Consider the following 21,908-nt stretch of genomic DNA (forward strand, 5'->3'; position numbering starts at 1 on the left):
ACTGCGAAAATAGGGAGAGCAAATAGAGAAAAAGAAATGGAGAGGAAAAGGGAAAAAATGAGAAGAAAGACAGAGGCATCTCTGGTCCGGTAAAGCGTTAGTTTTTCTCTACTTTTTCACCGCTGCCCTCGAAACGCCTCTCGCGCGGCTATCACAAACCCTTCGTCTCTAAGACGGACGAGGATACTAAATTGGATTATTTTTCTTCCGCACCCTTTCTTTTTCCGTCTCTTTCCTTCCTTTCATAACCCTTTGCTCAATCCTATTTTCCTCTTCCCCCCTCCGCCCTGCTCTCTCCCATTCCCACCCCTTTTTTCCTCTTATCATGCCCTGTAGCTTTGAGCTTTTAGTTCCGCTAGAACGCCCTCCGCCCCCATTCGTCTTCGTCATGAAATTCTGCCGGATTATCGCCAAGATGGAATCGAGTAAACGATCCAAAAGAGCGACTCACTGTTCTCTCATTTTGAGAATATTTCGCTCCCTCAATTGCGAATAATTCAGCACTCAAAATAACTGGTTTTTTCGCAGCTTTTTCTATTTATATTCCTTGAAAAAAATGGTCTCGAGTCACAAACTCGAGCATTTTATTTATTTATTTTTTCTTTTTCAATTTTTCTCCAAAATCTCAACGTTTCGAGTCACTTTTCTCTCACATTCGATCCGAAGATCTTTCGTTTGTACGAGAAACTCGTGAATTTATCCGGAAGCCGAAGACTCGAACGAAGGATTGTTTTATCGTTGTGCAGTAGCCTCCAAGAAACAACGTTGATAACTCGAGTATCGTACGGAAACAATGAGGATGCGGTGAACTCTGGTGTCGTCCATAATAGGATACACTATTTCCCTTGTAAATATATGTGCACAAATGTATACGAGACTTTTCGAAATTCTCCAACTATTTTCCCCGTGCCCATCCGGAGCAGAGGCCACCCTCAGGCATTCGTACGTAATTTGCTCGTAGCAACTTTACAACAATATCGGAGCTGTGCACTCGGGTTGCGAGCAAACTTGGAGTTTCGCGGGTGTATACCGATTCGCACCGCGAGTAATTAGTGACGAAAAAAGGTGTTGAGGAGGGATGAAAATTGGTCGAATTTTCGTTGTTTCATCGCGAGCTATTTTCCAAATGAATTTTTACAAAACTGGATAAAGAACGTTGGGGAAAAAATGTTGAGGCGGTAACAGGAAAAAAAGTTGGAGCCATAAAGCCGAGAGAATCCATAATAACGACAAAATGATGGAACGAAAAGAAGTAAAGAAAGGAGTTGCCGATCGGAGAAGCAGCGGTTGAGGGTGGCCAAAAAATAAAGCAAGTTTTCTCTCTTTCAGTTTTGCTCTTTCGGAGTATGAGTGCGGAAGAGGGGGCGAGAGGCTCGAATTTTTCATCTGACCACGTCGAACTAATTAAAGCGAACCTGTACATGGCGCTCCCACCCCGAAACCATCGGCATCCCTTTTTTTCTCTTCGCCCTCAAAGTTAGCCTTTCTGTCTTCCTCTCTTTCTCCCTTTCTCGCGCTCGCCCCTTCCTCTATTCGGTGCGGTGCATATGGGTTCCGTGTATTCGTGAAAGTATGCACTTTACTAGTCTCCCTTTATCCCTTTTTCTTCATCGTTATTCAAAAAATATATGAACACACGTACATTCATATTTATATTATTATTATTATTGTTATTAAAAAAAAAAAAAATACTCGCACACACAGAGAGTCGCACACGAGCGTGAACGTACATACATGTATATAAATTCTGATCTTCAAAGTCGCAGTTTGTTCGCTGATCCTCCATCCTTTTTCATCTTGCTCCAACTCTTTTCTTTTTCTTCGCTTTCTCTGTTGCTCGTTCGCGTCGCTGGGGCTCTCGTTCGTTCTTTATCCCGTGCGATGTTTTTTTCTCTCCTCGCTCGTCCCTTGTTGTCGCGCGCGCTCTCGCTAACCGAGCCCCTCGCGCCGCGGTCCTCTTCGTCTCTCTATCCGCGAATCACCCTCAACTCTTTCCATCTTTCTCTGTATCTTTTTTCTTTGACTTTGTTTCTTTGTTTCTTTTTTTTTGTGCGTTGGTGCCCTCCCTGCTTTCGTTATTTTTCTCTTTTCCTCTTTTTTCCCTGCGCTCTCTCTCTCTCGGTCGATCTCTCGCAACACACTCGTTGGATTTTTTTCGCGTCACGAGGCGGTGTAATTTATTTGGCAGAGGCTCTCTCGCGGAGCCGGGGGAGAGAGCGCGGCCGGAGAAGCAACGGGATCGCCCCGCGCTATATAACACCAGGAACGCGCGGCTCGAGGCCAGAAAGAGACGGAAGAAAAGAGCGAAAATGTTTGCGTCTACGTGCGTGGATGTGCGGCTATGTACGCGGGTCTGCACGAGTGTGGATAAGGAAAGAGAAAAAAAACGCGCAGGGGATGGAGGGCGAAATGCTTGGAACTAGAGGCTCTGGGCTTCGGGGGTGCAACGGGGTGGTTACAGTTTATTTTGCGGCTCTCTCCCCAACCACCCTCTCGTCACTGTCCAACGTTCCTCGTTCCGCCCCTGCCCCTTCCAACCTCCTCTTTCTCACTTGCATTTTTTTTCTTCAGCCCTCTCTTCTCCTCTCGCTCTCTCATTTTTATATATACGATCGCGAATCTCTCTCGTTGTTCTCTACACACATTGCACACACATATTCACATGTCATCCCTTCCGAAGTTCAATTTTGTCCTAGCTCTACCTATTCTCAACCATTCTCGCGCATGCTCCCCTTTCTTTATCCTTTATTTCTCTCCTATTCTCTCCATTTTTTATTCCTTTCATGCTCCTCTTCCTCTTTCGCTTTCGCCCCCGCACCCGCCCCCGCCCCCCCCCCTCTTTATCCGATACTTTCTTTATGATCCTCCGTACTTTCGGGAAACTGCCGTATCCCCCGACAGATATTCGCTCCGAAATCGGGAGGTTGAACTTTGATTTATGTATCAGCCCCATTAAAAATGCAATGAAAACAAATCCTCCGTATATATTTACGGACGAACGTTACAAACGCTCTGTAAATCAAAGAAGGATCTTCCTTCGTCCAACGACACATTCGTTACTGTTGTTATTAATGTGTTATTATATTTATTATTTATAAATGGAGGGAAGGAACGAGCGCCGTGAGATACGAAAAAAAAAGAGATAAAATCGAAATTTGTCTAATTGAAAATATGATCCATTAGCTTAATATGTGGAGAATAATGAAATGATTTATTAATCGATGCATAAAAATGTGAAATGAGATCGATCGAGCTCGGCATCTCTGCGGAGCTGCATTCGCTCCGTAATCGAAAGGAGATTAATTAGAATTTGATTTATACGCCCGGATGACGTTACAAGCGATCCAAATAACCGGTTGAATTTGCGTCACGTTCAATCACTCGATGACGCGGTTATCATTTATTTACACACTAATGAAAGAAGCGAGTGTGTGGAGTTGCAGCGCGCTTGCGATCAAAGCTCGCTCGAATGCCCCGTGTAAATTAATCAATTAAAAACTTTTTCAATCCGATCCTCCGTTTCTCTCGCTGTCCGCCGCTTTTTTGTCGGAAGACGCTCGCCTAAATGATGGAAAAAACGAAAATTACTGCTCGCGGTAAAGCGCGAAAGCTCGGGCCGAGGGAGGGCAAAAATAAAGGAAGAAGAGAGTCGAAAATAAAATGCGCCGACTGGTGAAGCCCTGTCGCATCCGGAAGAGGCCTCCGCCTCTCTGCTGCTTCTACTCAAAGCCGTGTACTCTTTCTCTCTCTCTCTCTCTCTCTCTCTCCCTCGGCTTTTTCGAAGCTGCGCGAAACGAAAGAGAGAACGAGCGAGGTGAGAACGCGGAGCGGAGGGAGGAAACTTGAAAAGCGAGCGAAGGGAAAAGAGAGCGATAAGAGAGACGCAGCAAGACGAGATATTACCGATGCGTCGGTCTTTGACTGTTGGTACTCGGTATATATATGTACGTATGCATTTCGTTTCTGTATGCGAGAGGAAAGGATGTGCAAATCGAACAAACCGTTTTTTCCACGCCGACAAATAACGGAGAAGCTTTTTACACAGCTTTATTTCGCTCGCTTTTGACGTCTACGTTTTTCCAAATGTTTTTACCTTCATACCGTTATTGAAAGTTGTGACGAGTTTTAAAAAATTCCTTTTCCACGAGCTTGTCAATTTTATTTGCCATTTTTATCGTCAGTTTTCTTAGACGAAAAAAAGCTTGGGTTTTAATCTATTTCATCCACTCGGCGCGCATTGAATTTTTTTTGACGATATTCAGCGGAAACTGTTACCCCTGCGACGGAATTCGTTTAAATCCAGAGAGAGGAAACCACCCATGTAAAAAGGCAGACGACCAAAAATTAAAAATATGTCGCACACGTGAAAGAAGCTCGTGAACGAGAGTAAAATTTCAGACAAAATCGCGTGAATACAGTGCGCCAGGAACAAGGCGCTTCCAGGGTGAGGGGAAAAGAACGGGGGTGAAAAAAAGTAATAAAAACGAGAAAAATGAAGAGTGGACGAGGGGGAGGGGAAAAGGAAAGGAACGTTGAGAATGCCCGCTATATATGACGACTGCAGTTGCAGCTACAAGAGAACGAGAATGACAGCGGAAGGGCGAGGGAGCGAGTTGGGAGTGAAAATGGCGAGTGCATGCGCTCGCTTATATTTCTCGTCTCGAAAGTGTACGGCTGTGCTGCTGGGGTTACAGGGTGGAAGTGACAGAAACCGGAAGGGATAGAAAAAGGGAGAGAAAGTATGAGAGAGAAAAAAGGAGAGTGAGAGAGCGTTAGTTTCTGTATGTGGATGGATGGATGGAGGGAGCGGTGAAGAGAAAGAAGCAAAGGAGATCGAGAAAATAAGAGAATGGAAAAGAAAGGCAGAAAAGAAGAGATAAAGTCAGAGGGCCGGAGAGAGGGAGAGAAAGCGAGTCGCAGAAATCTGTGGCAAACGAGAACGAGGCAAGCAGGAGAAAAAGAAAGAAGCGAGAAGAAAGAAAGCGGGAGAAGAAAAAGACGAGAAAAGTGGCGAGAAAGGGCGGGGGGTGGCTATGATGACAAAACATTCGCTCGGAGCTTTCGCGAGAGAGCTCGAGAGCCCCGCGAGTTGCGAAGAGGGTGCAGCCGGGGGATGCGGAAGGGAGCCAAGTGGGATAGTAAGAGAAACGGAGAAAGGGAGAGCGAGGGAGGAAGGTAGGAGGCGAAGCTATATGTCCTCCGAGCCCTCTCACCCTGCCTCCCCCCGCCCTCTTTCTCGGGGCTCAAGCCGGGCTCGCGTACGTTTAGGTTGGGTCTTGCCAAGTTGGGAAACGTGAGAGCCGGAAAGAGAGAGAAAGAGGCCGAGAGATATGGGAGCGAGAGTAAAATGCGAGGGGACTAGCGCAGCGACGGTCGCGCGCGGTATCGCGAGAGGAGTCAGAGGGAGGACTTGTGCCTCTGCTAGCCACGAGGTGTTGTCCCTCGACACATATATCTGTATACACTCGGCTCACTCGACATACATATATCTACAGAGAGAGGGAGAAAGTGAGAGAAAGAAGTGCAAGAGTAGGCGGAAGGGTGTGAGGCTCTTGCGAAGTACACAAGGGGGGGCATGGGACGGGGAGGGAAAGAGGGCGAGCGCAGTGGTGAAGGAGGAAAGCGAACGAGAGAGAAAGAGAAGGAGACTGGTGAGGCGGAGTGCAGGAGGTTTATATCCATCATTTTGTATTTCTCGTAGACATAAAAATCTATACCAAACCCTCTCTCTCTCTTTCTATGTGTATATATTTTTTCTCACCCCCTCGTCTTTTTCTCCGTCGATCTATATTTCCATCTCTTTTTCTCTCTCTCTCTCTCCCTCCTGGCTGCTGGACTCTCGTATTTTTCTTTCTCCCTTGCCCTCGCATTTTTTCCCTCCTGCTTTTTTTCCTCTCTTTCTTTTTCTGCCAGGTCTTTCGCTCATGCCACAAAACGTATATACAGTGACATACACCGCTCTCTCATTCTTTCCCTTCGCTCTCTCTCTCTCTCTCTCTCTCTGTCTCGGAAACCCGGCCATCTCTCGCACCACCAACGGCAGTAGAATGGAAGAGAGCCCAGCCAGATCCCAAAGCTTTTCTCTCTTTCCCTACATTTATATACGCGCGCGCGTCTGTCTGTGTGTAAACTTTACACACACTACTTCTTTTACACGCTTGCTCACTCTTTTCTCTTGTTACACTTTTTCTCTCGTTTTACCAACTCTTCCCTTCCACTTTCTCCCGCCCCCTTTCTCGGGTTTTCACCCCCCGCAAGCCTCCGTCGCCTTCTCGCCCTCCTCCCCCGGCCAGGGCCAGCGCAAATATCGTATTTATTGTATGACGGCCACCGGCCCCCGCCCCCTGCCCGTCGGACCCGTATCCTCCACCGTAAATCCCTCTGCCTGTCTCTTTCGCACGCGGCGTGTCTCGCCGCCTTTCCTCCCTCCCTCAGCGTTGTGTTTTACGCCCAGGTTTCGAATCCATACAGTTATATGAAGGACTCTCCGCTGACCGTGTCTCATCGTTCGAGCAGAATCGCGACGCCCCGAGCCACTCATTTTTTTCTTCTTATCTTATTTCATCCCAATTTTGTTGGGTGCTCTCCATTTTTGGAGCTTTTCTCGAGCCTGAAGGCCAACTGGATCGGAAAGAAATTTACTAAATCGTAGTGCATTATTTGAGCCAGCAACTTATCATCGATCGTTTGACGGCTCGTCTGCTTGAAATGAAAGTTTCGAGTCGTCTCTACAATACAGAAAAGTTAGTCAGCTTCGAGAATTACTTTTTTTTTTGTATGTTTTTCGCTGCCGAAAGCCTGAGACAAAATGAAGTACAAAGATAAGAGCCGGACCTCCGGTGTACCTATGTGGAGAGCAACGTTTCGCATCCCTGGAAAAGCAATGTCGCGTTGGGGAGTAGGAAAGTACAAGAGAGAGAGAGAGAGGTATCGTAAAAGTTAAATTGCAAGACCGCTCTGCGTCTTACCGACGGCGGGGGAGTTTCTTCCCTTTTTCCACCTTGCGGTCTCTTTTTTTACCAACTTTTTACCCTCACTCCATTTCTCTTCCTCTCTCTCTTTCATTCTCATTCACATTTTTTTACTCGCTTCTCCTTGTCTCGAACGCCCCGAACCATTAATTTCCTACTTTTATTCTTCTTTTGTGATTCTTTGTATTTTTGTTCAACTCTTTCTTCCCCTCTTTTCTTTACGATTAATTAGAGAAATTCGCATCGAATGCGCGTCGCGGAAAATTATCGTATTTTCAAAAATACGACGAGCCAATTAATAAACCGAATGAGCAAAGCTTCCTGCGAAAGTGCTTTTATCGTTGTGAAATAAGAAGCTGTGAAAGGAAAGATCTCCGAGTCGTTGATAAGCATATCGAGTGACGTGCGGTGAGTGAATTATTGAAAGATTGGAATTTCAGTACTTTTCGTGAAAGCAAGTTGGAAAAAATAACAACCGAAATAAAGTAATAAAAATAATGGAAAAGGTAAATATTAAAAGAGCGCCGGGAGTTGTCGGGGCGAGCTTTGCCGACGAGACACGAGAGTGAAGGACGAGCGCGATAAAAATATACGAAAGAAAGTAGATGAAATGAGAGAAGGCGAGAGAAAGTGAGGGGAATAATGTGAATGAAAAAAATTAGTGGATTCTCAGGGGAGAAAGGAGAAGGGGAGGCTCGAGGGGCAAGGAGGTAGTTTGGAGGGGATGGAATAATAGAACTGCCGTTAATAGCGTGATCCTCGGTAACGTTGGGGTGGGCACGTAGAGACTCGGTGGTTTTGAGGATGAGAAAGAGAGGTGAGAAAAGGAAATGAAGAGGGAAAGCGAGAGAGAGGGAAGAAGGGAGGGAAAATGGTACGGGAGGAAGCTCGGAGGTGCAGGTGGTTGAATAAGAGTCCAGGAGAGGTGACTCGTTAAAAAGAGTGGCAAAAGGACGAGAGGATGCCGGGAGAGAAGGAGGAAAGGAATGAAAAGCGAAAGAGGAGTCTGAGGAAGCGAGGCAGGAAAATTGTGAGGGGAGGGCTCGCCAGGAGTTAGGATGCTGGGAGTTCCGGAGGAAGAGGTGGTATAGAAGTAAGAGGGTTTTGATTGGGTCGCTTCGTGGCCTTCTTACCGCACAGAGGGAATGGAATAGACGGGATGATAACATTTGTATCATATTTAATGCTAGAACGAGCAGGCCGAGGGGTAAAAGCTTCCCTTCTCTCTTCGGTCTTCTCTTTTCTCTTCCTATTTTTTTATTCCTCCATATTTTTTCGCCTCTTTTCTCCCTGGCTCCGTGTCTCTCTTTTTCTTTTGCTTCTTTTATTACGTTTTTCCCCATTCTTTAGCTCCTCTTCCTCTTCTACTTCGCCTTCTTCTCCGCGCTCTTCTCGCTCCCTTATTCTCTAACCGCTACTACCATCGTGTTTCTCCTTCTCTCCAACACCGCCTCCAGCAAAACTCCCTCGTCACCCCCTTAATACCACTGAAATCAATACTACCACATGCCTCTCTATTTACCCAGGTTCATCGTCCGTACACAAATTTATTGCGCGTCTCACGCTCCTCCCGTAATCCCTTATCGGCTTCGTTTGTGACCATCCCCCTTGCCTCATACATCGATAAACGTATGCATACCTGGATTAAGAAAGGGAGGAGAGACACCTCACCTGGCTAAATACCAATGTAGAATACACGGACACCCAAATTTTAACGAATTATCAATAATTCATCCTAATTACAAATTACACTTTCAAAGTTTACGAAAAAACACTCACTTCTTGTGTTACGCAAAAGTCATTTTTTACTCCGAAAGCCCTGAAAGGGTTTACATTTAAAAAACTCGAGCCTTTGCCTTTGCTTCCCCAAATTCCTCTCAGTCTCATCAATTGATCGTGATGGTTGTAAAGTGCGTAAAAAAAAATTATATTCGTACAAAATTCGCATGAATTGATCGTTCAATTGAAGCAAAGATAAAAAAATTGTTGTGTATCTCATTGCCTATCATTGTCAGACAACCGAGAGGCTTTGCGAAATACATCAAGATTATCGATAACGAATGAGCGAATTTTTTAAATGTTCCTTTGACTTTTCTAATGGCCGGGATTTTCCGTGAATGGAAAAAAGAAAGGCGCGAAAGGTGAAATTATGATTATGCGGCATCGAATATACGCCCAACTACCGATCCCGCGCGCCTACCTATAACGAATTGATAAGTACGTTATCACGATATAATGCGATAACAAGGGAATACACGCTCCATCGAAACTCGAGACAGTCTGTTTGTATTACGACGATCGATCTCGACCCCTTTTGTTTCTCTCTCTCCCTCTCTCTCTTTCTCTTTCTCTCCGACTGTCTCCCTCGGTAAATCGTTACTCCTCCTATTATCGTAGCATGTTCGCAACGAAATAAACGATCCTTTGATATCCTGGAAATGGAAAGCCCGACCATCCGGATCCACTCGCTCCAGCATCAATTTCACAAAACAATTTGAAAACTTATACAGCTATATTTTATTATTTGCTCTGTTACAGGATAGCGACGGTGAGAAGAGCGATCAGGATCTTGTCGTCGACGTCGCGAACGAGGTGAAACGACTTTTCTGCATTGTTTTTTCATTCCTCGCGCAACAATATTATCAAAATGAAAATCATCGATACTTATCATGAAACAAAGAAAAATGAGCGTTCGTTGCCATTAAATTGGGTGTGATATTTCATCTTGAAACATTCAGAACGACGAGTTTAATGCATCAATTCTTGTATTTTTCTTTGATTCTTACGACACACACGATCGAACGACGAGAAGGCCGCGTCACCTCACACGAATGGCGACCATTCGGATCATCGGGAGAACGGAAATCTGGAAAAGCACAGCTTGACCGGTCACGGTGGTCCGATATCCGGCTCGGGTCCTGCTTCGGTCAAGGACAGACCACCCTCGCGGAGCGGAAGCTCATCAGCTCGAAGCACTCCCTCTCTGAAAAGTAAAGATGTAAGATCTTGCGAAGAGCAAGCTTCTCGATCGATCGATGCGACCGATCTGGTTTAGCGATCCGTGAAACTCGATTAAATATTATTACACAAAACCCTCCGAATCTCTGGGAACTCGCTTCCGGTTTGCTTTCCTACGCAAAGTAGTTGAAAATTGAAAAAAAAAAAAAAAAAAAAAAAAAACAGCGAAAGACCTCAAAAGTTATAACGAAAGTAAAAAATGATTGAAAAAGTGTTTCTTGACGTAATATTGTTCGTTCGGAATTTGTTTCGCGCGTTTGTCCCCTACGATTGACTCGTTATTTCCTGCCCGATGCGAATTTAGTGAGATTCATTGAAATTACAGATCGACAAGCCGGGTACCCCTGTAGCGGCAGCGAGGGGATCTCGCAGTTGTACCCCAACTATGGGGGGCATCCCTGGAGTCTTGGGATCGCGGGTTTATCATCCGCCATCGTCGAGGCAAACGCCGCCTCAGGGTTATCAGGGCTTGCCCTCCCGCGGCAATGAACCACCCCAGTCGCCCTCTTCGTACAGCAGCTTGCCTTACGCGCGATCTTCAATGGTAATAGAAATAATTTGAAAAATTTAATAGATAATTTGTATTTATTGGGACTTTGAGTAGCGAGGATAATTTTATTTGATTGGACATATCCGCAGCTCGGTTTCGACAGCCACGTAAGGATACCGTCGACCAATGGCCTGAACAACATTTCAGGTGGTAAACCGTGAGTATGAATAATGAGAATGAAGAAAAGGAAGAAAAAAAAAAACAAAAAAAAAAGAATACGAGTCTCGATGAGCTAATAAACGTGTACGTATGTGTGTTTTTGTTTGTTTGTTGAAATTGTTAACAGCGCTTATTCGTTTCACACAAACGGCGATGGTCAATTGCAGCCAGTGCCATTTCCAACGGACGCGCTTGTAGGTCCAGGAATAGCGCGTCACGCGCGACAGATAAACACGTTGAATCACGGTGAAGTAGTGTGCGCGGTGACGATTTCGAATCCGACGAAATACGTGTACACGGGGGGCAAGGGTTGCGTCAAAGTGTGGGACATTGGTGTGGGTAACGGTGGTAGCAGCGTACCGAAGCCGGTATCCCAGCTGGATTGTTTGCAGCGGGACAATTACATACGTTCGGTGAAACTTTTGCCCGATGGTAGAACATTGATCGTGGGTGGTGAAGCGAGCCAATTGAGTATTTGGGATTTGGTGAGTCCGACGCCGCGGATAAAAGCGGAATTGACGTCCTCGGCGCCGGCCTGTTACGCCCTCGCGATATCACCAGACTCGAAAGTCTGTTTCAGCTGTTGCAGCGACGGTAATATCGCTGTATGGGACTTGCAAAATCAAACTCTCGTACGACAGTTTCAAGGTCACACCGACGGCGCCTCCTGCATCGACATTTCCGCCGACGGCTCCAAATTGTGGACCGGCGGTCTCGACAACACCGTCAGATCGTGGGATTTGCGCGAAGGACGCCAGCTACAACAACACGATTTTACTTCACAAATATTCTCGCTCGGCTATTGTCCCACCGGCGAATGGCTCGCCGTTGGTATGGAAAATTCCAACGTCGAAGTCCTACACGCCACCAAAACTGACAAGTATCAGCTTCATTTGCACGAGTCGTGCGTTCTCTCGTTGAAATTCGCATCATGCGGCAAGTGGTTCGTCTCCACCGGCAAGGACAATCTCCTTAATGCCTGGCGCACACCTTACGGAGCTAACATTTTTCAGGTCTTTGCATACTCCTTTTTCTATCTCTCCTTGTATACATTATTTCAACTCTTTTTAGAGAAGGCGGCTCGAAAGACGAATCGCTCTCTGGAATTGATTGCACTTTAAAAAAGCCCTGCGTCATCGTATAGCATTATAATCAACTCGTTTTTCGTTTTTTCTATTTTTCTTTTGTTTTTCTCATTTTCTAGACGAAAGAATCGTCATCGGTGCTAAGCTGTGATATCTCGACCGACGACAAGTACATTGTTACCGGTTCCGGGGACAAAAAGGCTACGGTCTACGAAGTAATTTACTAGAAGGAACGTACCGAAAGGAAGGGAACGCGCGCCCGAGCGAAAGAAATAATATAAATGATGGATAATTATAGGACGAATGGAGTCTCTGCCGTTGCGGAGACTCAGCGCGGCCTTAATAGACACTCTTTTCCATCGTGCGTGTATATATATATACTATAAAATATATGCAACAATTGTTACGTTGAGGACGACGCAATGGGGGAGGGCCTGTAAAGCAGGGGTCAGCTGAAAAGACGAAGAGGAAAAGCGAAATAAGGGGGGAAATAAAAAAAAAAACGTCTGGATGAATACAAAGAGCGTCTCACTTCGATCTACGATCATTGGCTTCGGGATTCTCCTCCTTGCATTTTTGTATAGTAAAAAATGGCCGAACGGACATCGTTGTTAGAACGTGCCGAACGCTGGCCAAACGAGTGATATAATTACGTGTAGGCGTGACTGACTAAAGTCGTCTCTTTCCTCTTGGGATATGCGCTCAAGACACACACACGCACACACACACACACACTTTGACCTAAAAATGCAATTAACACAAAACAGCGTTTCGGAATGAATCATTTTTTTTTTTTTTATTGATTTGACAAGTACACAGGAATAAGAATTTTCGTTGCTGAATCGTCGGATTATCTGATAGTTTCTATTAAACAATTCCGGAGTACGCTAATCGCGTGCAAACAAAAAAATTCAACGAGTGTGTGACGTGTGTAATAATATTTCTGTACAAAAAAATCGTTGCACGATCTGATCAATTGTGGGAATGTAAAAATAATTTTCAGGCGTGCACAAACGAAACAAACTATTTCTCTACTAAAATAGACGAACGGTTTTTCAGTGAGCGACTTGGAATAACGAGAAGTGACGCAAACCGCGCGTGTGCCAGCTTCACAGCGTTGAAATTCTGTAAACTTTTTTTTTTTAATATGAGTTTTTCACTAATAATCAATAATAAATGTGGTTCTCGAAAGAACACTGATCAAAACGGGTGCCATTTTGCACATCAGGAATGTAAAACATCGGAGAGAGAAGAAGGAACAGAAATTATATATTTCCCTAAGATGTATCATAACGCGCCAGTTCACGTATCGTCCTTTCCGACGGTCATTTTCTAGCACGAGAAAACTGGCACCAATAATTCTCCATCTCTTCCCCCCCTCTCGCTCCGCAATCTAGCAATAAATACGTGACGATTAATATTGCAATTTTATTTATTATCTTGCATGGAGCCAGTCTTTCTCCATCTCTCAGTGTGATATTAAAAAACAAAACAAGAAAAAAAAACGAAATAAACAGAATAAAAACGAATGCCACAAAGAACGATTTTCGATGCTATTGATATTTCTTTGCTAACGAATTTTCTCTTCCTGAATCCTTATTCCTGAGAGAGTCGATTCGACACAAAAATAACGTTGAAATTTATCAATAATAATCGACCTTATTTTCATTCGTTCCACTTTTAATGTCATCCGAATCTTATAATTAATTATTGATAACAATCGTAATCCATCGTTTTACAATTTGTACAATGTTTTTTTTTTTTTTTTTACAGTTTTTGTATACTTTACATTCATTTTTTTACATCGTTAACATTCACCAGTCTTGCATCTTTTCAACCCATTTTTACATCCACGCTTGAATCACATATTTTTTCGGTTCGCAACATTCACGCACTTTCGCGGTCCCTGTTTTTCGGCAATAATTTTCTATCTTGTTATATCTCTTGGAAATCTTTCTCAATTTTTCATTTCTTTTGTCCGCTATCTTAGCTTAATTCAATTAGCAAAAAATGCTTCACATCAAATTTCTCTTTTCATGGCAAAAAGTTTGGTGGGAACGAAATTCAACGTATCAAACGTGCACAGATGAAAAAACCAAACAAGTCATAGAGATTGTTTCATCTAGCAATATGAAAAAGTGTACTCGAGGTTTCAAATGTTTTAATTAAGTTCAATCGAAGAGTAATTATTCATCATCGCGTATCTACTTTGGTATAAAAATCTTTGTTTGCCTTTTGAAATAATTGAAATGCCTATTTTCACAGGGCTGATTTGGTCGGGGGGCAATTTTTAAAAAAATTACTTTTCTATGGATGGGAACATATTCGATATAATCAATAATGCTGATAAAGGGGTTTTGAGAGGTAAAAATGGGTCAAGTAATTTGCTCAATTTCGGTAACTTCTATGTATTTACATTTACGTGTTATCAGTGTGTACAAGATCGTTAAAAACATTAAATGTTTATATTCGTATTACGATAATCTATTAATGTATTTACATGTTTATCCATGTGTACAAGATCATTAAAAACATTAAATGTTTACACTCTGTATTATTTTTTTTTGTTTCTCTTGTTTGCTCTGTATTTTTTGTTTCGTACAGTCCGCGCTCATTTTCTCATTTCTTTGCGCTTTGTTTTTTTTTTTCTTATTCGTCACACCTGACTCATCAAGCACGGTATTTCACGCCTTGATTATTTTTAATTCCCAGTATATTCATGCTATCGTCGACTTATTAATTGTTCTTCATTTTGAGTTTTGTTTTTCGTTCTTATGTACACGTAGAAAAATTCTAATGGCGCTGACAACTATAATCTTGATTAATTGCATTTATGCGATTATGAATACATTGTACACGTTTTTTTTTACCCGCTCGATTTGACCGCAAAACAAAATGTGCAAATTACCACGAATACGAAAAAAGGAGGTTTTTTTCATTAATCGGTTTTCTTGCGTTTTTGTTTCGTTTCAATGGTCTTTTTGGGCTCTTGGGGAGAAGGACGAAAAATTTATGTTAATAAACGCAATGTTTCAATTGAGAATCAAGCGCGACTTTTTCTCTAAAATTATTTTCTCTTTTCTTTCGCTTTCCTTTCTCACGGTTTCCCATTTTTTTCCTGTTTCATTTTCGCGGCTTCAATATGTACAACCTACAAAATACATAACGCAGCTACTTAAACTAGAGTAACTGATTTTACAGGAAATGTACACATTACGGGGTGAATACACGTTTGTAATTCACGTTTCTTGACCCATTTCATTCAATCCTCACGTTTACCATTTTTTCTATCTCTTTCTCACACTTTCGCTGTTATCGCAGTTGTCGGGTCGAGAGCGCTCTCAATTAAAATGTACGATAAAACTTGAAGGGATACGAGCAGAGAGGGGCAGCACACGATGAAAAGAAAAAGTACTAGTAAACTTTTGTAAAATTATTGATCGTTATTGTACAAAATTTTGATGATAAATTTATCCTTGGAACATATTATTTATGCAAACTCTGAATAATAACTTTTGCATCGAAGAAGTTTTAAAAATGGAAAGAATAACGAATTGAAACACTGTTTTCCATGCCATTCCAGTCTCGATCCGAAAAAAGAAAACGAATATTGGCAAATTAAATAAAACAAATAGTGCATATTTCATTCCATAAAGATTTTATAGTAAATTGAAGCCCATCTCTCGTTACCAGTTACGAGATCGTCATTTGAGAATTTTTGTTCCCTCTTGCACCCTTTTTCTCTCTCTCTCTCTCTCTCCTGTTCGCTCTCTTCGTTCCGAGAATTGAATAAAAAAAAAAAGGATAACATGAATAAATTCGTCGAATTTACAAACGCTTAATACACGATATCAACAACTGTTTACAATAATTTCTAGGCGTATTAGACAACTGTGCGCGATCGATGTGTCCGAATTCACCGCACTTTTGTATTCGCTCTCAATTGCCGGAACTTTCGAGCAAATTGTGAATTGTGAGGTCGCCGGCAGAGGAAAAAGGAGAAAAAAACGGCGACGCAGAGTCGGCCGCTCGATCCAACCTATCTGGTACAAAAGTTGCAAGAAAAACGCAAAAAGATCTACTTTCAGGGGAATCGTCGTGCTGACTAAGCGTAGACTCGAATAAATACGCGTTCGATCGTACAACATTTCAACGAGTGGAGACACACTTTGGTCGGCTTTCGACGGAGTTATTTTTCTCGTACAATAACGTAAAGTTTTCCATTTTTCAATCTTCATCGAAATTTCTATTTAAAAAAACTATAACGAATTTTCGTACAAACTGCACGAACGGCAGTGCGGGTAACGCGAGATGAAAATATTGTAGCCGCGAGATCATTGTTTTTCGTTTCTCTCACTACGCACCTGTTCAATTTTCCAAGCACGATGTTTTTCCATCCGTTTAGCACTTACGTTCGATCCACATTCGTATTTTTTATTATTTTTTCTGTTTCATGTATAAAAACCGTCATACGTACACACTATTTTGTAACGAGACGAGGAATTTCCCAAATCGGTCCTATTAACGATCCCCATCAATGGCTCAACGATCCAAGCAGATATAGAACTCCTCAAGTAAACTGTAAAATATACATTTACTCCGAGCTTTATCGCGACCTCGTCTCGACTCGTAACCCCCAATCATACCCTGCTCTCTATTTCTCCCTTCCTCTCTCGCTCATTTTCTTCCTTACTTACACACAAACACGCACCCACACACTCTTGCTCGCTTTCTCGCTTTTCTACACGTGTATCCATGGTGTATAATTACAACATTATCTTACGGTTTTTAAGGCTAACGTAGCTCGCTGCACACACGTATAGTGGTCCATTTGACGTATGAAGACACTGGGTGGTCAGTCGCTGTCCGAATCCACCGGGTTCATCTTTTTTCTCTTTTTTGCTTGCTTTGGTTTTACGATTTCTTCCTCCTGTTCAATCACAAACATTCGTGAATTACCCGATTGTATATAGCACATTTAATTTTCATTTACGAACACGAAAGCCACGAAAAGCTTTGTTCCTTGCGAAACAAGATTTTATTTTTGAAGACGCATGAAATCTATATTTTTACTGACCTCGCTACTTTGGTCGCTACTCTCGGTGGTTCTATCTCTCGGGGGTGCTCTTTTGGAAGCAGATCTTTCTCTCGTACTGGCTCCAATTTTTCTGTGTCCTTTCCCAGTTGCTGCGCCCGAAGATGCGGTCGCGTGTTTTCTCGACGAGCTCGTTGGTGGAGGTGGAGGTGGTTCGTTTTCCTCGCTCACCTCAGCGAGAGCGAATAAGTCGCCGTAATTTTTTCTAAGCGAATCGCTGCCGGCTGCTTGAGCTTGTTGAAGAGCTCGTTGCATTCCTTCGGTCTGGTACAACTGTAACTCGGCGTCTGTGTTGCAGTGTTGCCTCAACTGATCCAAATGCCCCAAAACTTGCTCTCCCGTCGGTGGACCCGATTGTTGATTCTGTTTGGCCCCGGTACGCTTTCGCTTGTTCGGACTTGTCGCTGGATAACGCGTGCTCAAGAGATTCGCCAAGAGTTCACTAAGTTTGTCCTCGTAGTCGCGACACCAATAACGCAACGCCGCAACTACGAACATGTCACCGTCTGCGCTTTGCCGCGCCAGTAATTGTCTCAGGAGTTCCATCGTTGGTCTGCAATTTTAATATTAAAATATATTTGTCAATATTGAACGAATAGAAAATTGGAGTAAATTTATCGATAGCAAGGGTAACTATAATACGGAATGCTCACTTTTCCTGTTTGAGCATGAACAATATTGACGTAAGCGCTTCAGCGTGATCACGAAATTGAAGCTTCGGTAAAACCGGCAGTACGTATTCGATGGGAAAATCGTGAGCACATATCAATTGCCAGAAGCAATATTGTTCAAAAGTTTCCCAATTTAAACTGGCAGTCAAGAGCGCCGTGAAGGATTCCTTCTTTAACATTTTCAGATGTCCTTGCATTATTTCGCAGATTAAATCTTGCAATTGGCGCGAATCAACGGTCGATACGACCAGATGCAACAGTTGCGCGTTGCCCAACGTGACGTTTTGGAATCCGGTAAAAACGTCAGGTACCAGGTAACACAACATGCATATGCTGTCTTCGTGACAAAGCTGTAAAAAATGGAAAAAGAATGGTCAAATACGCCGAGGTACTAGTTTTATCCTAGTTCTTATTTTTGTCATGAGCAGAAGTACCTTCAGGTCCGATACCAAGCACGCCTCCAACTTTTTTTCCCGTTGTCCGCAAAAATCTTTGTACACAGATGCTTTGACGTCGTTCAAAAGTTTACTGGAACGCAAAAGAGATGAAATAATTTACATTTCTTTTTGATACTCCATTTTGCAGAGAAAAATAACGAAACAGCGATTTTGATTTTCAGCACTAACCTTGGTTCTCCTTCTCGTTTTTCCTCTTCTCTGCCCCAAACCTTCAAGAAATATAACAAAAGATACCCTATCCTCGGTTGTATAGCTTGAATTTCAGCCAATACTCGGGCCAAAAGTTTTCTTCTATTGTCTTCTTCCTTACAGAGTTGGAATTGATTTCTAAACATGACAAATATGGGAGTGCTTATGCTGTCGGTGAAGGCTTCGTCGTTGGTATTTTCCGTAGGGAATATTTGATCCGTTATTTGCGGAGCGAGAATGGTCGAGATACAAGTCGCGAGAGAAGAAATCATTTCTCCGTCGATTTCATCCTCGATCACCATTTGAACTATCCTTTCCATCGTTTGACACTTGACTTCGTTATCGGTCTCGCTGTGCAAACTCTCAACAGCTGCTTTAAGTTCCTCAGGCTCCAAAATAAGATTCAATTGCGTCGTTATTTCATCCTTCTTCGGCACGCAATTTGCCGCCGCGATTTTTTGCTCGTTTTTCAATTTCACTGTCGCAAGCGGAATATCCTCTTCGTCCTCTTCCTCCTCCGCTTTTGTTACTATCCTGAAAATTCAATCGAAATTCACTCAATTACGTTGCGAGGCATCACCATCACCACATCATTTTTCGACCCGTGAAAACCTACCTCAAGGGCATTTCTTCTTCATCGTCACTGAACGCCGGCTCTGGTCCATGGCTCACGTGATTATTCTCCATCGCTGAATTTCCACTATTGTCGAGCATTAGTCCCGGTCCTAAATCCTTGTTCAGCTCTTCCATTTTACCTGAATACAGTATGGGAACCTTATTACCCGCTGCTGAGGGACACGGTGCAAAAATTTAAGTTAGTAAGCTTCTCTCAAGTGCTTTTGTTTACGTGCAACGGACTATTCTTAAGAATTATTTATGGAAAAATCATGCTTGGAATATGTATGAACCAATCAATACTAAGTATACAGAATGGTGCGATTAGTTGAAACGTCTCAAGGTGAAATTTAATATAATAAACCCATTTCAATTTTAAATAGAAAATATTGAAAAATAAGAAGAAATGCAAATAACAAATTGATTTGTGACTCGAAAAATATCGAACGTCCACAAAGTTGATCGTAAGTTACCCGGATCCGTATTAGGTGGTAGACAAAATTCTTTGAAAGTTTCCCGAATTTTCGTTCTCAATTCGCGATCCAATTTCGGGCTGTCGAAAAGCGGATACAAACTGGGAAGAACACGTTTCTCGAGAATTTGTCTGAGCGAGGAGAAAATTCCGTTTCGAACTTTGTCCGTGAGTGCCGGATAGAAATTTGGAATAATCTGTAATGGAAAGATCGATTGAGCCAAAGTTGAAAATAAAATTTGTGCTATTTTATGTATATCTCTTGTATTGTTTTGTCTTTAACTGAATATCAACTCACGCGGCATAGAAAATCTAATAGTGTGGCAGTGACAGCAGGATGGGACCTCATAGAATTGTGCATCACGAGGATGGCAGGCTCGATGTTCATTATGTTGTCTTTTTCCGGTTCGAAGAAGAGCCAATCATAGAAAAGTGCGAGTTTTGCGTTACTAGCCGCGACGGTCGAGGTACAAGTCGTCAAAAGCCAACCGATCACGGCCCAACGTGGTATTATGTCTGAACACAGTAATTCATTCGTCGGATGTATAACGCCAACGATAAATCGTATGAGATCACATCTCAACGACTGTGACTCTGGTGTTGCGAGATACTGTCTCTGAAACCAGTCTTGGTAACGCTTGTGATTTCCAAAGCGTACTTGGCTCGTGAGAAACACGAGTTTTCTCTCCATGTCGGGAGTCAATCTGGACTGCAGAAACCTTCTGGACGTTCTCGTTTGCAACAACTGCAGAACGCTCGTGAAACTCGGACATAGGGACTTTGGATTTAACAGGAGATCCTTCCAGAGACTCTCAAATTCTTGGATTCTCGCCACGTTCTGAAGCAACCTCACCAAGTCTCTGAAAAAATGAAGAAAGTTTATTTCTCGTTGCAACTACCTTCTTTTTAAAGTGGTTACCAATAATAAATTGTTATCATTGATTTATGAATGAAGTTTGAAATGTTTACTAACCTTCCGATGACTAAGCAATCCACCATGCGCTCTCGAATGAGAGTAACAAGGAAAGTGATTTCTTTCTGTCTGAGAGCAGCTAGATGAGGGGCACTGTGATCTTCTATCAGCCGCAAATAAGAATAAACAATAGAAGCAACAAGAAGGGGATTTTTGTCGAGCCATGGTCTGTTCTCTTGAAATATGTCAAGAAGAGCATCCACGAGAAAGAGGTTCCTGGGTGTGGTGTCGCCGCCGGCTGCGTGCCTCAATAAACTCAAACACAAATTATCAACATTGGCTACGCTGGTTCTTATCATTTCTCGTAACAGCCACAGCAATTGACCTCGTGCTACGTCATTCAATCTCAAATATCTTTCTAGGACTAGCTGATTCAAGTGGCCCAATACAATTGCCAATCCATCCCTCGTTATCAGCGTCAAATCTCTATAACTTTTGGCCGCTTCTTGAGGCTCTGTCAATATCACCACCAATAATCCTAACGACACTTCCTCATGAGTTTTATCTTTGCACACCGCATTGTTCAAGGTATCGTGAGCTTCCTTTTCCGACAGTCCCGAGGTCAGATTCTGAAGCACGGTGTGGCAGCGTTCAAATTTCTGTGAATTAAAAACTTGGGTGAATTTGTTTTCTGGCTAACGCTGTATCACGTTTTGTTGAACTATTCTAATGGGATTTGATTGAATTTTATTGATTTACAAAATATAGCAACGCTAGGGTATGAAGAAACGTTTTTTCTATAGTATTTCATTGAAATTTGAATGACATAAATGACACATAACCTGTCAAAATATGAATGAAACAAGAGGTCTCCTTCAAGCTTGAAATGCATGATTAAATAATCGGAATGATGACTCTGGCTTGGAATAAGAAAATACGGGAGTGATGGAAAAAGGAGAGGAAATGCGTAAGATCGAATCAAAGTTGAGGGTGGGCTTTGAGCAGGGATTTACGTGGCGGATCGATCACATAATTTGATCTTTACTCGTCGATTAAGTACAGCTAAAACGTAATACGAAATGTAATATAAAAAAATGAAGAATTATTTTCGTATTTGGCGGGTAAACTGGGTGTTTAAGGTAAACGGGGGTGGCGCCACCCACTGCCGAAAGTGATGCGCGACGATCGCAACAATGGCGGACATCACACTTGATACGTATCCCGAAGAGCGACTATTTCAAATATTTATGTTACCTCCTCCAAGTCGTCCTTGTTCTCGATGCAGGACGTATTAAGTAGTCGGGATGAGGGCGGTTTGGTTTGTTCCATCGCTGCGCCCGCAATTAAACGTAATAAAACTCTTTTATTAAAAAGGAGAGCCCTCGCTGAGCCCTCAGCCCTCAGCCCTGTGCCCCTGGCCGCTTGCCGTTTCCTCCGAGCATCGTGATCGTCTCTGCCTGCTGGTGCGTCGCTCTTTCTCTCTCTGTTCGGTCTCTCTACTCTGTTTATTCCTCGCTCCAGACCTCGACTCGAGAAACGTTCTCATGCGATTGCGCATTGATACACCACACCGCGTTCCTCGTTCTCGCCTTGTGACGCCTGTCTGCTTCTTCCCCCACTACCTACCTCCGCAGCTCAACAATCCGAGCGCCGAGTTTTTCCCCTTCTCCTTCGATCTAACGCCAATCACCGCGTACCAACCCGTATTACTT

The 21,908-nt window shown here is 43.1% G+C and overlaps 2 protein-coding genes across 5 annotated transcripts in view; one reads left to right on the top strand and one right to left on the bottom strand.

Moving 5' to 3' along the window:
* gro (groucho) overlaps nucleotides 1-13,324 on the top strand; it is a 51,869-nt gene extending 38,545 nt beyond the window's left edge. For both annotated transcript variants that reach the window (XM_043420911.1, XM_043420912.1), the window contains exons 9-14: nucleotides 9,510-9,563; nucleotides 9,784-9,969; nucleotides 10,315-10,533; nucleotides 10,629-10,696; nucleotides 10,826-11,711; nucleotides 11,903-13,324. In XM_043420911.1, coding sequence (XP_043276846.1) covers nucleotides 9,510-9,563; nucleotides 9,784-9,969; nucleotides 10,315-10,533; nucleotides 10,629-10,696; nucleotides 10,826-11,711; nucleotides 11,903-12,010 — 1,521 coding nt within the window. In that variant the 3' untranslated portion in view covers nucleotides 12,011-13,324. The remainder of the gene's footprint in view (nucleotides 1-9,509; nucleotides 9,564-9,783; nucleotides 9,970-10,314; nucleotides 10,534-10,628; nucleotides 10,697-10,825; nucleotides 11,712-11,902) is intronic.
* Nucleotides 13,325-14,416: 1,092 nt separating this feature from the next.
* IntS3 (integrator complex subunit 3) lies at nucleotides 14,417-21,774 on the bottom strand. Of its 3 annotated transcripts, XR_006261240.1 has the most exons (11): nucleotides 21,451-21,774; nucleotides 20,257-20,855; nucleotides 19,582-20,143; nucleotides 19,285-19,480; nucleotides 18,813-18,984; nucleotides 18,176-18,730; nucleotides 17,984-18,077; nucleotides 17,532-17,899; nucleotides 16,861-17,431; nucleotides 16,567-16,713; nucleotides 14,417-16,362 (listed from the first exon to the last, which is right to left on the bottom strand). XR_006261240.1 is itself a non-coding variant. In XM_043420902.1 (10 exons), the coding sequence occupies exons 1-10, from the start codon at nucleotides 21,523-21,525 to the stop codon at nucleotides 16,639-16,641; spliced, it is 3,267 nt and encodes a 1,088-aa protein (XP_043276837.1). In that variant the 5' UTR covers nucleotides 21,526-21,774; the 3' UTR covers nucleotides 14,417-16,638. The 3 variants fall into 3 exon arrangements, 2 of the variants coding, with proteins under 2 accessions (XP_043276837.1, XP_043276838.1); XM_043420902.1 differs by having other exon boundaries at nucleotides 14,417-16,713; XM_043420903.1 differs by having other exon boundaries at nucleotides 14,417-16,713; nucleotides 18,813-18,951; nucleotides 21,451-21,773.
* Nucleotides 21,775-21,908: the final 134 nt, after the last annotated feature.

This window comes from Venturia canescens, chromosome 6 (assembly GCF_019457755.1).
Source record: "Venturia canescens isolate UGA chromosome 6, ASM1945775v1, whole genome shotgun sequence".
Classification (NCBI taxonomy): Eukaryota; Metazoa; Arthropoda; class Insecta; order Hymenoptera; family Ichneumonidae; genus Venturia; species Venturia canescens.